We start from the raw sequence: 16,702 nt of genomic DNA, 5'->3' as shown, positions 1-16,702 counted from the left end.
TCCTCTTCTAGACGTTTAAGGCTCACTGAGGAAGTCTGGTGTTGTCCCATCACAAGTTCAAAACACCCAGCACACTCAAAGGGCCTTAGAGTACTCCCATATTATTACCATAGTAGCTCACTGAGCTGTTGTCTGTGCAAATAACTTGTTCCACTTGAAGCCTTCTATATGTTGCCAGGACTGTAGCATTGAAAAAGAGAAATATTTTACTTCCTGGAAAATATAAATACAGTATAGAGAACTAACACAGAGTGCATAGCTTAATAATCTTGCTTTTGCGAAAGGAGAGATGATAGCCAGTAAGGATTGTATTCTTTATCATCTCTTTTATTTTAAATTCAGTCACCTGCAGATCGATGTAAGAAAATCCATGCTGGAGATGAAGTGATCCAAGTTAACCACCAAACTGTGGTAGGTATGATTGAATTCTGTATCACTTGAAGATGATGGTGTATCAGCAACACATGTTAAAATGTGTTGTTTTACTGGTTTTAGTAGCTTTTGCATGAGAGATTTAAAAAAGACTCTGTAATTTTTGTGTATTTAAAAAATAAGTAGTGTGGAAGTGAAATGTGTGTAAGACTACCAGTTTCTCATAATATTTACTAATACCAAATTTAGGTGGTTGAAAGCCTATTGGTTTGGAAACAAAGCAGAGCCACAAAAAATAAGGTAGTGGTTTCTCTATACTTAATGGCCTGCATAGATACACAGAAGTGTAAATTAAAGGCTAGGGTTGTAAATAGCCCTCTCAAGGATCTGTGAGCTTCAAGAACATACAGAATGTTGAAGTTTCAGCCGAGTGAGTGAAGTGGGAAGAAGAGGGAATTAGTCTGATCCTTATCCTAGATTAGGGGTGGGGTGGATGCATCCCATAGAAAACTGTAAAATGCTCACATATGTGGCTGAGAGCCATCCCATCTCTTACTATGTTGCTCAGTGGATTGTCCATTTGCTTTTCTCACCCCTTGAAACTCTCTCTATGAGGCCTGAGCAAGACTAAAGGATTCTTATTTCAGCTGTCTGGAATGCTAAGCAAGAAACCTGTGTATCAAACAGGTATCTCTTTGGAGTTAACACAGGTTAAACCATTTCCTCTCGCTTTTGGTCATTTACACATTGCTTCAATATAGCATGAGTTCAATACATTTACTCACATTTAATATTCTATAATTTAGAATATTTTATTCTGAAGTGCTTTATTTATATTCACATAATTTTAAACTGCACTTTCATATCAGTCTCAGTCAGTTTTATTGCACGTAGCCAAAGGCTGCCGCAATGTACACAGAATGTGCACTTTCGTATGAAAATATCACAAGGCAGTATAAGAACTGAAAAGGCAGTGTTACACTAAAAATAATTAAAACATCAAACACATTAGTAAGAGCTTAGGTTGAAAGTGTGTCTGAAGAGAGTTTTTAGAAGACATCTAAAAACAAAGTATGGCTCCTGCTGAAGCCTCTATTGACAAGGAGATCCAAAGGGCATAGTCTGCCACATAAAAAGCTCGGCACTTGTTAAAGGCCAGCCCAACCTAAGGGGCATGGAGGTTTACCAAATGTGCCCCATAGGAACACAACAGTGATCAAGACAGATCATAATTACAGTAAAACTGTACAGGGAAAGTAATATTTGTAGGAATTGCTATCCTTAAGAGTAATTCTGAAGCATCATAGGATGAGACTGCCATAGCACAGCTTTCATAGCTACACAGGCTGGGCAATTTTTGTTGGGTTCACGGTTGGGAATGGAAGGATTAAGCACTCTTCCCATGCACTGTGGTCCCCTTCCTGCCTCTTAACCCCCCCCCCATGTGTCACATGTAGTTTTTTCCTGTAGGGGTTTCTTTACACAGTCTAAATGGTGCAAAAACCTAGATTAGGAAGGGTATGGGATAGATTCTGGGATTGTCACTCATTGCACCCCAATTGGCAATATGAGGAAGACTGTGCTGCTGTTTGGGATGGAGGGCACTTTTCTGGATGAGAAGTAGAGTATCAGATGGACATTAGTTGTGTGTGTGGGGGAATTTCCCTGATTGCTTCTATATGACCTGTTTATTGAGCATTCTATTCTGATTTGTTTGTGGGAAGGTTTAAAACATCACATCAAGCAATTGTTACTCCATACTTTCCAGTTTATTTAACCATCACTTTGCTTACTGCAAAAAGTCTAACTTGCGGGGCTGGGGGATAGGTTTGCCATAAAGTGATTGAATCCCACCTGCACAATAGCAGCTGTCTTGAAGTGCCCTCTTTATTAGAAGCTGTTAGTAGGAGGATTCCTCCTGAAGGTGAGAAAGGCAAGCAAAATATGTTTTAAGTGGTCTTTGAACTTTTCTCTGGTCTGCTGAGTCAAGTTGAGATTCAGCTCTATGGGAAATTGCACTGGTAGGATATACATGCCACAGCAGTGTGAGAAATTCTGTCTTAGTAAGTTGAAGACTAATACTTTAATTCTTTACAAAGAGAGTTGGGCAAGATTATTTAGATAACATTGCAGGAATGTAAGGTACTTGTCTTTAACATCTAATGTAAAGAACATTGGATTGGCTATGAATGCTGTGAACTTAACTATAGTTATCTGTTAAGGGATGTAAAATCCAAACAGGTAAACTTGTGAAGCTAATTTAGCATAGTTTTTCTTACCATTCTGCAAGGTTGATGTTCAGTGTTTTGCAGAACATATCAAAACTGAGGAAAGCAACACCAAAAATCAGTTATGTCTGGCAAAGGAGTATAGCCAGGACACACAATAAAGGAGTCACAGCTGCACTTTTTGAAGGACAAAGCCTGTTAGCCCACAGGACTAGAGAAGCAGGCTGGGAAAAAGAGGTGCATGTTTGGGCCCCACCAACACCAAGCTCACATTTTGCATGCCTGGTATTAACTTTCAAGTTAGATGCAAAAGTGGAGAAGCTTCCAGGTCTAAGCCCCACACCCACACTACACATTCCCTAAAGCAGCTTCCAGGTACTCAACAACAGCTACCAGTCTACAGATTCAACTGGGGCTAAAGGGATTGCCTGACTAGTCCTTGCTCTGTGGAACAACATATGTGTCAAATGTAGGACCTGTTCTATGAAGAACATAGGAAGTCCTTCGGCTGTTGGCCCAAGTAGTACAATAGCTCTCCAGGGTTTCTTGCAAGGTTCTCTCTCCCAGCCCTACCTGGAGATGCCAAGGGTATACTGTACCACCGAGTTATGGCCCACTAGAAAAGGTGGGGGAAAGTCTCTCACATTGCGCACTTGAAAGCATATGCAGTCTCCAAGGACCAAACTAGATGTATATTAAATGCCTATTTGCACTTACATGTACAACCCTTTCGTTCCCTGATGTGGTCTGACAAGATATTGCTCCTTTGAAGCTGTTATTTACAGCTGAAGAAAGCCCTCTATTGGGTATTGCTTCAGAGTTGATTTAGTAAGCAGCAGCTGCCTCGGGCCTATGTTCATTTGTGCTCTTTATAGTATTGGGAGAGGGGAATGTCTTTAAGGCTGTTGGGAGGACTGCAACAAGACCCAAGAGTCATAGTAATGGTCGGTAGCTTCAACATGTAGTCTGTAGAGGTTGGTGAGCATCAATGAGAGAGAGCTGCCACCTGTGCACTCATCCGTGTTCCTCCTTGAACTACTTTATGTTTTGGGGAGGTTGGGAGAGACTCATCACTAAAACTACAATTGTTCCTACGCTGTATGGAGCAGTAGTATAAAGCTTTGCTCAGCACCTGCTTGTTCTGCTCCATGTGGCCAGGCTGTTCTCCTGAATTGCAAAAGGGTACATTAGGTTCTGAGTAGCCATACAATTATTGAAGAGGAGTGCCTGGCATTTATCAGTGTTTGAAGGCTGATAACCTCTAGCCAATCCCCTTTCTGAAGAATGCATGTTTTTGGTGTCCTGTGTGGAACCATTGCTGCTGAGTCAGGAAGCATTGATTATGCCACACAGTTGAACTAAATTATTGTTGACAATATTGCAGACATGGGGAGATATATGCTGCAGTCACATTTAGAGAAATAGTTTCTCTCTTCCCACCACCTTTGCTTATCTATGTGGGATGTATTCTTGTATCCCCAGCTGGCGTAATAGAGCAGAAGTTCCTGCTGTGGAAGGGAGATGATCCTGCAGCAGAGTACTTGTAAGGGGTCTGAGATAAGTGGCATTAATAGTGTGTTCTTCCTCTATTTGTTTTGAAACCAGGCTGTTTGTATAAAGTGTAGTATTTTATCATAGAGCCAATCACCAAAGTTCCCTCCAAGGGTATATGACATGAAACTAGATGTGATACCAAGTGTCTGGTCATCTGAGCTGTGCAATCTGTTTTTAAGGATTTATATTATGTTGTGGACTTGTTGTGATTGAGTGCAGAGTTGGTTGCAATTCTATACACTATTGTGATGGTGTGGACAAAGCAGAAGGAAGTGAAGGGGCAATGTATTTTGGCTCTGCCTTGCTCTCAGTAGAAGTTTTGCTTTGCTTCTTTTGACTTCCACCTGCCTTGAATATAGCCCATTTCCAGCCCCCAAGGCAGTACAATTGAAGCGAAGCAGTACTGGGGAGAAGCTGCTGTAGCACCGGGTCCCTGCAGTAGTATTAACTTGAAGATCCATTGGCCATGAGGCCAATAGGCCCCTAAGTCAGTGCTCTTGTTTATAATGGCAGTGAGATTATTCTTACAATAAATCCTTTCTGCTTTGCTGCCAAGGGAATGATATCAGTTTAGATACAAACGCTAAGGATTAATTCCAATGCCAATTTTGCACTACAAATAGTTTGATACCTTGTATAGCTGTACTATAAGTTTTCGGAATTGCACACAATTGCAAACTGTGCATCAGTTTGTATATGCTGAATGTGGCATAATGGTTGAGAGTGTAAGCTTTCAGTTGGAAGTTTCCAGTTTAGTCTTCAGCTCTGTTACTAACTCACTTGGTATTCCTAAGTAAGCCTCTATCTCAGCTATCCTTATCCGTTACATCGGGATAATACTAATGGCTTGCCTTCAATGTTTTCTGAGAATCACTGACAATGTATGTGAACCACTTGTGTAGCCCTTAGGAAAAGTGCTGTGTAAAACCCTTATCATTAGTTCTGAATATTGGTTCTACCTAAAAAATACGGATGCATCAAGGAATTAGCTAGCTGATTCTTGTTAGCATGCAAGAGGTCATAGTAGATATTTGAATTTTTCTTGCAGTTCCAGATATGCAGTTGAATGAATTGGAAGATTTTATACACTTGAATTAGTTAAAGTTCTGCCTAATTATAAAATAATTCCCATGTAATACATAGCTAAGATATATTCTGTCAATTGTGTATAATTTAGTTTAATGCAGTAATAGTATACAACAATACAAAAGTTAGTTTTTCTGCTTACTACTATGAATTAATGATGGCGTGGCAGTGCAAACAACCTCCAAGTATACAAATTAATATTAGAAAATTTATGAATCTTGCATTGATATAACAATGTTATAGCTAATTCAGACTTCAGTTTACTATGAAACAATGCAATCTTGCAGCAACAACAGTTGAAGAAACAGTCATCAGAATATTTGCTGAACTCAGTGGACTTTGGGCTACAATCTGTATTTGCTGGAACATTTCCTGCCTGCCCTTATTTAATTAAATAAAACTGCATACATTGCATGTTGGATTGTTCACTGATCACCCTTTTGTTCAACCAAGTAAAACAACTGAAGGTGAGATCCAACTAAATCATTCTCAGAGTAGACCAATGGAAAGCAAAGGACTTAAGATACTTAACACTTATTACAGTGGATTGATTAGTCTGCGTATGACTAATGTTGGATATCAACCTGAATCGGAGTGGGGAACTCCAGGCCTGGGGACTGAATGTGGTCCTCCAGGCCTCTTTTCTGATACCAAAAGTTGCCATGAGCCATAGGTCACATTTCTAATTAAAATACGTTGTTTTAAAAAATAAAGACATTTCTAGAGGAAAAACATGGTAGCAAGAACTGCTGCAGAATACATTCTGATAGGTTCATAAGGAGTTGCAGTTCCTTCAAGGAGTTCAGAACTAGGATACACGAAGCTATCCATTTACTGTAACTTTAGAGTCCCTTTCCACCTTTGTTTTCACTCTTCCCCAGCAACTTGTTTTGTCCGTACAAAATACTTTATGTTTCCTAGTCCCACTAAAATGGCTATTTTTGTAGTCCAATTACTCAAGGGTCTTATTGCTCAAAGGGAATTTCCATTAGAGGTTTTCCTGCATGGAACAAGCTAGGCCCAGTTGTAGATGTAAGCCTAGTCTTGTAAAGGAATAAACCATGACAGCTCTAGATATGAATGATCACAGTTCAGAAAAAGCATCATTCTGCATTTGGTAAGTAGAGCAGAGTCATCCATTCTTCTGTGCCAAGTTCAAGCAGAAGTGTCGGTGTGTGAGGGTGATTTGAGGGGACGGGGAGCAGTGGTTGCACATGTGATATCAGGATGTTGGGAGTATCTGTGGGTGGAACTGAATGTGGGAGCTGCATGGCTACACGGCTCCTTCTCCGCCTCTTCCTGGTGCTGCCACTGGCGGAAGGTTGCTTAAACCCTCCTTCCTGCCCTTGGCAGGAGGAGGAGGAGGAGCTGGCCACTGGAGCATTGCCACACTCGGCTCTGCGCTTCGCCTCTGTTTTTTTTTTTTTTTGACATGGGAGGCAGGCCCCCATCCCCAAAATATTCAGGGGCTTAGCCCCCAGGAGCTGGTGGGGGGACTAAGTTCAAGTAACCTTAGTTTATAGATACCTATTACTATAGCGCGCGCACACACACACACACACACACACACACACACACTGTGTGTGTGTGTGTGTGTGTGTGTGTGTGTGTGTCAATGTTCTCTCATCACATCTTAGTAAACAGTTTGATTCTCTCAGTGCAGGTGGTACTGGCACAAGGGAAAGAACAGTATAAAATAATTAATACCGAACAGATGGGTGACCTAGTCATCCTTGCATCATTATCATTATTATGAAATTTACATTCTGTCTCAGAGGTCCACTTTAGTTATTATAGTGAAGAATGTAATTCTCCACTAGCTCAGCAGCTCAGGGCAGTCTGTTATAACTTGTACTAAAACAGAAAGGTGGATATGTTGGTCTGTAAGAAAAACAAACAAAAATCCACAAACCCAGTTGGTTAGTAGGCTAACCAAAACGCGGTTGGTTAGTAGGGCTAACCAAAACGTCACAGAATTGAGGCAAGCTTTCAAGCTCTCCAGCACTCTGCTTCAGGCAAAATGCTACAGAAAGTGCAGGGTGTTAGCAGGAGGAAAAATAAAATCAAAATGTCCAAAATTTACGATGAATGTTGTAGCTTGTTTTGCCTAGTTACCAGGGAGTAACTATAGGTTACAATGTGTCAAAATAAAACAACTAGTTCTACATCTCCATTGATGCTGTCTATTTAGTGCTTTTCAAACAGCAGTCATATAAACCACTTTTGAAACTAGGGGGTTTTCAGAGTAGTTTGTGATGAAGCATTGTATTCTGCCACCCTCAGAAAGATAACATACCTCCTGAATAAGTGCAAGCCATTTTGAGGAATTAAATACTGGCTATATTTCAAAAGCCTACTTCAGTCCCATAAGACCAATAGATCCTAGAAGAGGTGTGCCTCTCCCCTCCCCAATTTCTTCTTTGAACAGTTACGCCCACTTCGTATCACAAACAGTTTTTGAATTTATATCTATTTAAAAATAAGTTACAATCCCTTGTGGGGGAAAGAAAAAACCCCACAGGTTTTAAGTATATTTGGGCTAATTTTGAGGTTCTGTGAATCTGGCCCATTATTGCCTGGGCTATGACCAGAACATTTTTTTAATGGGGATTTATTTTTATTTATTTTTAAAATGCTGCTCTCCATTTCCCCTTTCACTAGGCCCTCAAACAGAACATCTGATCCATAAGTGATTAAAGTTAACCCTGTTTAAAAAATTTACAAGTGATTTGAAGACATGGTCTGAAGGCTGTGATCCTAAGCATAATCATCTGAAAGTGAAAGCTATTGATAGGATTTCCAAGTAAAGAAGTTTAGGATGTTAAGTGTATAAATACAGGGGGCTTTGTAAAAGGAAAACAATTATATGATTATTAAAATAGCTATTATACTTTCAGAATTAAGTTATTGATCAGTTTAAAGTTATGATTCATATATAAGGCTCTTCCGACTCCAAGCATTTTTCACAATCATGCCTAAGAGGAGGACTTGGAATCTGTGACTCTCTTCACCCTAAACTTCTGTGTCTCTGTCATTCCAGGCTCTGCCTCTTATCAACTGTAACGTGAGTAATGCATCCTGAGTCAGAGGTAACACCCACCTACTACTTGACAGAGTCAAACATTTGGGTCAGTAAAGCTTCCAGCTTAAAAGGACCTTTTGCTATTAGACTATATTCACAAAATTGCATTTTAATGTTGTAAATTAAGTAAGTTTTGAGTACTCCTTTTAATTTTTAAAATCAGGTGCTTTTTTATGAAACCTTTAAAGCGAGAGCCTTACTCATATGAAGTCTTCAAGAAATACACACTTCAGGGCTTTATGATTAACACACACTCCTGTTACTTCAGTTCACATAATTTAGCAGCACTTTTACAAATAAATAAATAAACATTCATATTAATTATACTGTGTTTAAAAGCTCTGCATCCATTATTAAAAGTATTGCTTTTGATCATTATTAAATTACATTAAATAGACCATAATACAAAAATAGATTGCACCTAGTGCTTTGGAAAAATTGTCTTTGGCTGCAATCTTATATAAACTTACAGAGGAGTAGTCTCATTCAACTCAATGAGGCTTACTTCTGAGTCAGCACATATATGGTTACATTGTTGTTATTTGTTTGGTTCCATATTTTAACAACTACAGAGATATCTAAAGAGCTACGTATTGCATTGCACATTAAAATTTTAATTTTAGAGACAGCATAAATACAATGTAGGGTGTTCTTATAGTGGATAATGTATTGACTTCATTTTTTATTACATAAATGTGGACAGGGCAAGCAGTGATTTAAACATTATATGTCTCTTTTAATTAGCTACCAAAATTTTATGCAGTATACTCCGCTGTCTATCATAACCAGAATAGAGAACATTGTATTTTGGCTAAGAATGTGCTTATAACTAAATGAAGGAGTTTGTCAGAAACGAATCCTTGACTGAAGAAAAACTAGAAAATCCTATCAGCAATTCCATGTTCCTTTCTAGACAATTTATTATTAGATATTTCTGATGACACACCTTTTGCTATCTAAAATATACTCAGTCTGTCTTTTCAGAAATAGTCATTTAATTTACTATGCTTTTGTGATAATTTTTATGAAAAGTACTATGTAAAAAACAAATCAGCCATCTTTGGTCAAAAGGTCTACTATATGTCTGCCACTGCCATTGTTACATTAATACTGTAAAAGGGAAATTTGAATGGCACAGTTCATTGGGAAAAGACTAAGTTCATGTTTGTGTATATGTGTGTATAGATTAAGATTCTTGCACACCTTTAATCTGTTATGGGCTAAAGATTGGGCAGGCAGTGAAGAGGTACAGGGTCAAGGTTAGGAGTAGAGAAACAAGAAGCCCTAGATGGAAAACTCTGTAAAATATCTGGAATGCTGGGGTATTATACAAATTCTGAATGCTTGTGTAGAAAAACTTCTCTATCAGCAAGTTTTAAAAGAAGATTTAAATACCCACCAGACACTATGATCTGAGAGAAGCCTTGATTTCTTGGCAACACTTAAGGATTTGGACAATAGGTCAGGTTTTTAAAGAGGCAGACCTTCTAACTGCTATATGGCTCCTTCTCCATCTTTGGCTTGCTCAGTAACATACACTATGTAAATGGGAGCCAAGGAACCATCTTCAAATGCTGGAAGAAGCTGTCAGTGGTCAACTGCAAAAATAGGGTCTAGTTTCCGGTCTTCATATTTTTAACTGAGCCCATGCATGGATCCTGCAAGATGGTATTTTACTGCTACTTTCTCTGAAGTGGATTCCATAACTTCTAGCTCAGATTTAGCATACGTCTGGGCAAGGGCATAATTTTTAAATGGCTCATTGGCAAGAGTGTTTCCTTTCCCCCCTGCAGAAAGAATAAATCTAGATTAAATAGAAGAAATGTGGGCTGACATTTTGATGCTGAAGATATCATATGGACAGTTCCAAAAAAACATAAATGCAGCAGAAACATCAATCATGCAGTAATCACCCATGTGGAACCACCCTTTGACTGACATAGTCATGCAGACCAACAAATGAAGTTAGGTAGTTTTTCAGGGAAAGACTATAGGTCAATTAGACAAGACATATTTGCAATCCAAAAATTCAAGGTTCAATCCCTGGGAATATCAGTTAAAAGGACGTTGCTGGGGCTTAGACTAGATGACCCTCAGAAACCCTTCCAATTCTACAATTCTTTTGTTCTTTTACCTTCCTGCCACTCCCCCCCCCCCCAATAGTAAGCAGCAGGAAATCCACTGCTGGGAGGTGAGGCCTGTGTTCCTATCTCCTTAATGACTGTCCTGCAAATGAGGATTGGAATTTTTATAATTGGATTGGATACAAACCTGTTATTGCATGAATGGAAAGGCTCCTTCCGTTTTCCCAGGGAATGAGGATCCAGTGAATTCCACCACTTCCTTCTGCAGCTCTGAGCTTCACTTTGCACACTGTTCTGGAGAGGGCTGAAGAGAGGAGGCAAAAATCACTACCTACTGTCAGTAGAGTTGTGCTGAGCACAAGTCATAATGTAACCCAGCAAAATGTTTAAGCCAATTCAGTCCACTATGGGCTTTAAAGAACAAAAGGTTAAAATACATAGCCTTTAGTTAACAGATTCTGGCAGATTTAGCATACTGATTGAGGCCTGCATGCATGGGTATTCCTTGCTCTATGTCATATTAATAACGCTTTCTAAACAATAAGTACTTAAGCATCTAGGAGGTATATGAGGTAACTGAAAAATAGATAACCCTTATTTAGATAATTCCTGTTTACAGCCTTATAATATATGGGCAGGATTCATATAAGAAAGATAATTTCCCCTGAAACATTAGGATCATGTAGATGCTGAGCCAAAGGATGAAAAGAAAGGCAGGGGGAGCTTGGAAAAACATGAGGGGAAAGGCTTAACTTTTTGTTTCTGCTTTAAAGGAAGCAGTTTGTATAGTTATGCTGTATAATTTCTTTGTAAAATGTTGTAGTAGAAATCAGAAAGGTATGAGCAAAGACTAAGAAGAGAGCCTGAGCAAAGAAATGTGCTTCAAATAAAATGAGAAATCACTGTGAGGTCATAAGAGCACATCATTCGTAGTAGAGAATGGAAAGCCTGGTTATCAGCTAGACACTATTCAAAGTGCAACATAATAGTATCTTGATGTATTTATTGACTTAAATATTACAGTATTTGGCATCAGGCATATTAACAAACCAACCTGTTTACGTGCTGTTCTGTCACTTTCTTCAAAGAGTACCCACACGAAAGATAGCACAAAGTATAGTGATTTGGTACAACCATCCTTGAGATTGCATGCAAACAACCCTATTTCAGGGAATGTGTATATACTCCAGGTGATGATTACACATTGAACTATCTTGTACTTACTGCAGTTGCAAAAATAAGATTGAAAGCATGTTGGTTGTGGGTTTGAGTCCCACTTTGGGCAAAAGATTCCTGCTTTGTAGGGGGTTGGACTAAATGACCCTCTGGGTCTCTTCCAACTCAATGATTCTAAGTTATTAAAGCCTATTGAAATTTTTGAAGCCAAGAGAGAAGAAGCTGAGAAGGATTCCCTGTGATCAGGGACAGGGTTCTAGACCCTAGCACTTATTTGCTGGGATGGGGAGCCTTATCGGCCTGAGAGTTACCTGCTCTTATGAGCAAGCTTCTGGGGGCCACATGCCTGTAGCAGGGAGGTGAGAGAGAAAAGGGGATGCAGCAGCAGATATGACTTTTTCTTTTGTATAGTAAGCTACATTTCAAGTACTGTACACAGAAGTGAGAGGTTTTACACATACACACACACACACTATTCAGGCAAAAGTACTAGAGAAAGATGCAGAGCAGGTTTCATGATGGGTGTGGCCTGGGGGCTAAACCAAAGCTCTAGGAGGAACACATTCAGTCTCCTCATCTGAAGTTCTTCATCCCTGCCTTACATGAAGCAGAATACTTTATGCAAAAGAAGCAAATAGTAACCAATTTGTATAATTTAAATATGTGGCATAATTCCTTCTGGACCCCAAATTTGGTTCATATTGTTGCAGAATTTTTTATGGTTTTATTTTTCAGACAGAATACATGCAGTCTGCTTAGTTCCCTGCATAATTCTGTGAATATAGTTAATATAATAGTTCTCATTAAATTATGAAAGAAGAATAATGCAAATTAGTGCAGACTATAAGAAATATTTGTTGAATATCAGTAAGAAAAATGTTGAAGGATCGTCAGAGATGGAGATGCAGTTTCATGTCAGGATATAGTTTTCAATTTATTCTTACAATATACTGTTTAGATTAGGTTCCTAGTACTTTTACCATTATGTATCTGCAGTAAATTTATTGCAGCTAAATAATTTTATATAAAATTCACTTTTGATTGGATGCATTTCTACATTGTGTTGGAATGGAAACATCCAGTAATCAGCATTTGTCCATCTTGCTTATATGAATTGTTCAAAGGTATTTGGAGTTTAAGGGACAAGCTTCACTTGTTGTTGCTATGTCATTTGCTAAACAATAACAAAATTGTTCTGTGTACAAGTACACAAGCACACATTCCAGTCACCACGGGGATCCTACAGAATGTGGTGTCCTTGTGATGAATGATCCTTGCCATGGCGATAATAATTGCTGTATTGATTTCCACCATCACATTGAATTTCCATGCCTCTGCTTTCATTTTTCTGGCCACTGACTGTGGGTGTCTAGAAGTTATTTCATCTTCATTGTGATAGACACACAAATGTGTTGGAGAAGGGAGGAACATTCACAGACTGGTCTGCTACACATTCAAAATTTCTCCCATTTTGGAGAACAAATTAGATGCCTTTTATATGCTGCAGTCTATTCTTCATTTAACATAATGGTTTAGGAGACATCAACAGCAGCATCTCATTCCCCTAGCCTGATGTCTTTGGATAAAAGTAACAGCTAACAGTTAAGTTGCTCTGTACATATGATAGTACCAACTGTTTAAACCTATTTGTTCATTTTCTAAAGCTAAGGATTTGGTCGCATTAATTAGGAAACGCCTTCCTAAATGTTTTGTGTCTATTCTCTGTGCACCAATTTTATCACTGAACCAGAAGTGTAGGACGCTTGCTCTTGAAAAATCAAGTATCTTCACCAGAGCTGGAATGTAATTAGACTAACGTAGCAAATTTAGTCACTATGCTACTGGTGTGGAAGGATTGCTATACCTGGTAGATGGTAGGTGACAGATGGGAACTAGCAGAATACAAGCATCTTAGGAGATATGTACTGAAGGGGTCAGAAGAACATCCAGTGCCAGAACTATTAGCTGCTTCAGGTGATAATATAGGCCAGTTAAAAACATTAGTTCTGTCATATGTGCCTAATATGCCATCATGAAGGTAGTGCCATGACTTCTGTGACTGCATTTCCACACTTCAATGCTATATATCCGACACACACCTTGATCTTGAATAATTGACATTTATGTTTGTAGTTACTGATGCTCATTGAAATTTTTGAAGCCATTTAGAATTGCACTGCTAAAGCATGAAGCATTTATAGTATACTTTGGTTTTATGATGCACTCAAAACCAGACTATGGGGTGTTTTTGCTTTTGTTGTCTTACTACTCGTCCATACTTGCACTTGTCCTGTGCGTAGAAAGCACAGGTCTGAGAGGTCTTCTGATCAGTGCATAGGCACTGGTCTATGAATTTTCCCCTTGCTCCCCTCCTTTCCCAGGAAAAACCTGCTCTTTAGGTTAAAATCAGAACAAATGGCAATCCACAGAAAACCCAACTGCCGTTTGCCCCAACTGAGCGCTAAAGAGCAGTATTCCCCAGGGGAAAGCAGTGGAATAAGAGGAAGTCTGGATAAACCCTTAATATTTGATCAGTCTGAAAGAACAATTTTTTGTATAACTAATTTTATAATGGCACAACACATGAAGTATGGGGGAGAGGGATAGTAGCATGCTTGATTATAGAGAATAATAAAGTATGAAATATGTAGCTAAAATAATGCTAGTATTTTTTAAACTGTAGGGCAGTGTCCTTTAAAGTCCTTTAAATGCATAAGCTTCTTTTATGTTTTGATCTTCCAGTGCTCAACTGTAACTAGTTTCAAACAAATTATTAAAGGATCACATAAAAATTAAAAGAAGCACCCAAACAAGCTTAGCAACAGCAACAGCAGCAACAGCAGCAGTGTACAGTATTCATTATTTAGGCTTAAATGGCACATAACCTACTTTATTGCATCCTGATAATACTGATTTTAGATGGCATGGTTCAGTGATGTAAACTGTGACATTTTAAAAAAATTAATCTTCTAAAACTTTGTTGATTTTACTAATCTTATTAAAAAGGGAAGATTACACTGTGAATATTGTGCCTCAATTTTATTGTAATAATTTTGCTGGTTACCAGGTGGGGTGGCAGTTGAAAAATTTGGTGAATGCACTACGAGAGGATCCGAGTGGTGTTATCTTAACTTTGAAAAAGCGACCTCAGAGCATGCTTACCTCAGCACCAGCTTTACTGAAAAATATGAGATGGAAGCCCCTTGCTCTGCAGGTAATGATGCTTAATCATAAATCATACACCATCATTTTAGCTATAGATTATCTCAATGCTGCTTTATTGTGCCTCATCTCAGCAGCATATGTGGATTTAGTCTTGTATGCTTTGACAATGGTTTTTGACATGATCTTTGCACATTTATTCTCTAGAGTTCAGTTAACATTAAATCCCAAGCTTGCAAAATTTAGACAATCTTGTATTCCACAGTTGCATATATTTGCTCTATTTCACAAAACTTTAGATATGCTTTCCACCCTATATATAATGTTTATAGGTTACTATGCAACATTAAACAGGAAACAGTTTGTTACAGTATGAAGTCCTGATTCAATAAAAATAAAAAATTGAATAGACTGTGGTTTAACCACATTGTTAAATCCTACATTCTCCCACCCCACCAGTTCAAGTGTATATAAGCAAGAGACACACCTACAGAGTAGATGAAGAAAGTGGTAGAGCCCTGATTCACTGTTGCTGGGAAAGAAACAGTGGATAGTTTCCATGCCAGGAGCCTCAAGGTCTTCCTTCCTCTACTCATAATTAGACACAGTGCAAGGGGGTAGGGGTGAGGAGTGTGTGGCAAAAGAACCTGAGTTGGAACTCAGTAAAGAGCAGCCAAAGTAAGAAGCTTTTCAGGGTCCTTTGGGCAGTGCAGCCAGGTGGATGTCAATGTAACTCTCACAGATGTGGAAATGTAATTTCCGCCTTGGTTAGGTTTCTTTTACTTTCCAGGCAAGTAAATAACAATTAGTATTCTTCACATATTGGTTTCAGCCCCAGACAGGCTTGTACCTCCCTTTGTCTATTCTTCTGACAAAGGTGGGTACACTTAATGAATGCCATTGCTGTGAATGTTACTGAATGCCCTGCCTGCCCGCCTCTACTGCTGTGCTCTGATTTGTTAAGGAAGACTGGAATCATGTAATAGAATAGGAATGATGGCAATAAAGGAAAGTAAAAATATATAAAGGAAAGGAAATAAAGGAAAGGGAAATAAAAATAATTCTTCATATCAAACCATAAACCATCATAGATTGCTGTTTGGTTGCCTGCTAAACATATTGTCAGTATATCATAGGAGTGACTTAGAACATAAAATATGATTAGAATTTGACAAACACTGTCTTAAGCTTTCAGTACACCTTAGTTGAATATAGTATTTTGCTGACCTGCTTTTTAACTGATTCTCTTTTCTTATTTTAAGTTAAACCCTAACTCTGTATTTTTTGTTTCATTGTAAAAAAATTGTTATGATAAACTGGACTTCTATACAATTTAATTAACAGTTGAAGATATAAAGGCTTGTTGCTTTTTCTAAACTAAAATATTGATCTTTTGATTAATATGTCACTTAAAATATGTATCTTGAAAACCCTTTCCTTTCTAAATGACACTAAGGAACACTGTTTTCCTTCTTGGGTATATTCCAGAATAGTTACAGTGTTCCTGTTTAAAACAAAAAGCAAGACGTGGAAGAACACTAAAATAGCCTTTAAAATGTTTTCTATAAATGTATATTTATTAATATAGATGTAGGCATAAAGCTAAAACTATAGAATTCATTTTGCAGGATGGGGGTGGGATCACAGTCTCAATAATTGTAAAACATAAATCTTACATGACTAACAAAAGTCTGTTTGCTGATCGTGATAGTTCAAAATTTGATAGATCTAAGATGTTATTCAAATCTGAAAATACAAGTTCAATTGGAATTCCTATTTTATAGCTTTGTAAAATATTTGTTCTCATTTTTATGTTCTGATCTGATCTTTTATCCAAAAGAGGTTCTTTACTTTCAGTGAGCTCCTATATGTACAAGTTAGAACATTAGTAAAGAAAACTGATGGGAAATTAACAAAACCCTCTGTGTAAACATGGAATTTTTAACTGTATAATATAC

At 38.2% G+C, this 16,702-nt stretch overlaps 1 protein-coding gene across 5 annotated transcripts in view; it reads left to right on the top strand.

Annotated features, from left to right (window-relative positions):
- The window catches only part of CNKSR2 (connector enhancer of kinase suppressor of Ras 2), a 298,892-nt gene that overhangs the window by 165,251 nt on the left and 116,939 nt on the right, over positions 1–16,702 (top strand). For all 5 annotated transcript variants that reach the window (XM_082220567.1, XM_082220568.1, XM_082220569.1 and 2 more), the window contains exons 10-11: positions 343–411; positions 14,650–14,796. In XM_082220567.1, the coding sequence (XP_082076693.1) occupies positions 343–411; positions 14,650–14,796 (216 nt within the window). The remainder of the gene's footprint in view (positions 1–342; positions 412–14,649; positions 14,797–16,702) is intronic.

This window comes from Podarcis vaucheri (assembly GCF_965113315.1).
Source record: "Podarcis vaucheri genome assembly, chromosome: 4".
Taxonomy (NCBI): Eukaryota; Metazoa; Chordata; class Lepidosauria; order Squamata; family Lacertidae; genus Podarcis; species Podarcis vaucheri.
The sequence above is the reverse complement of the archived record's forward strand: the minus strand, read 5'-3'. Positions and strand labels throughout refer to the sequence as shown.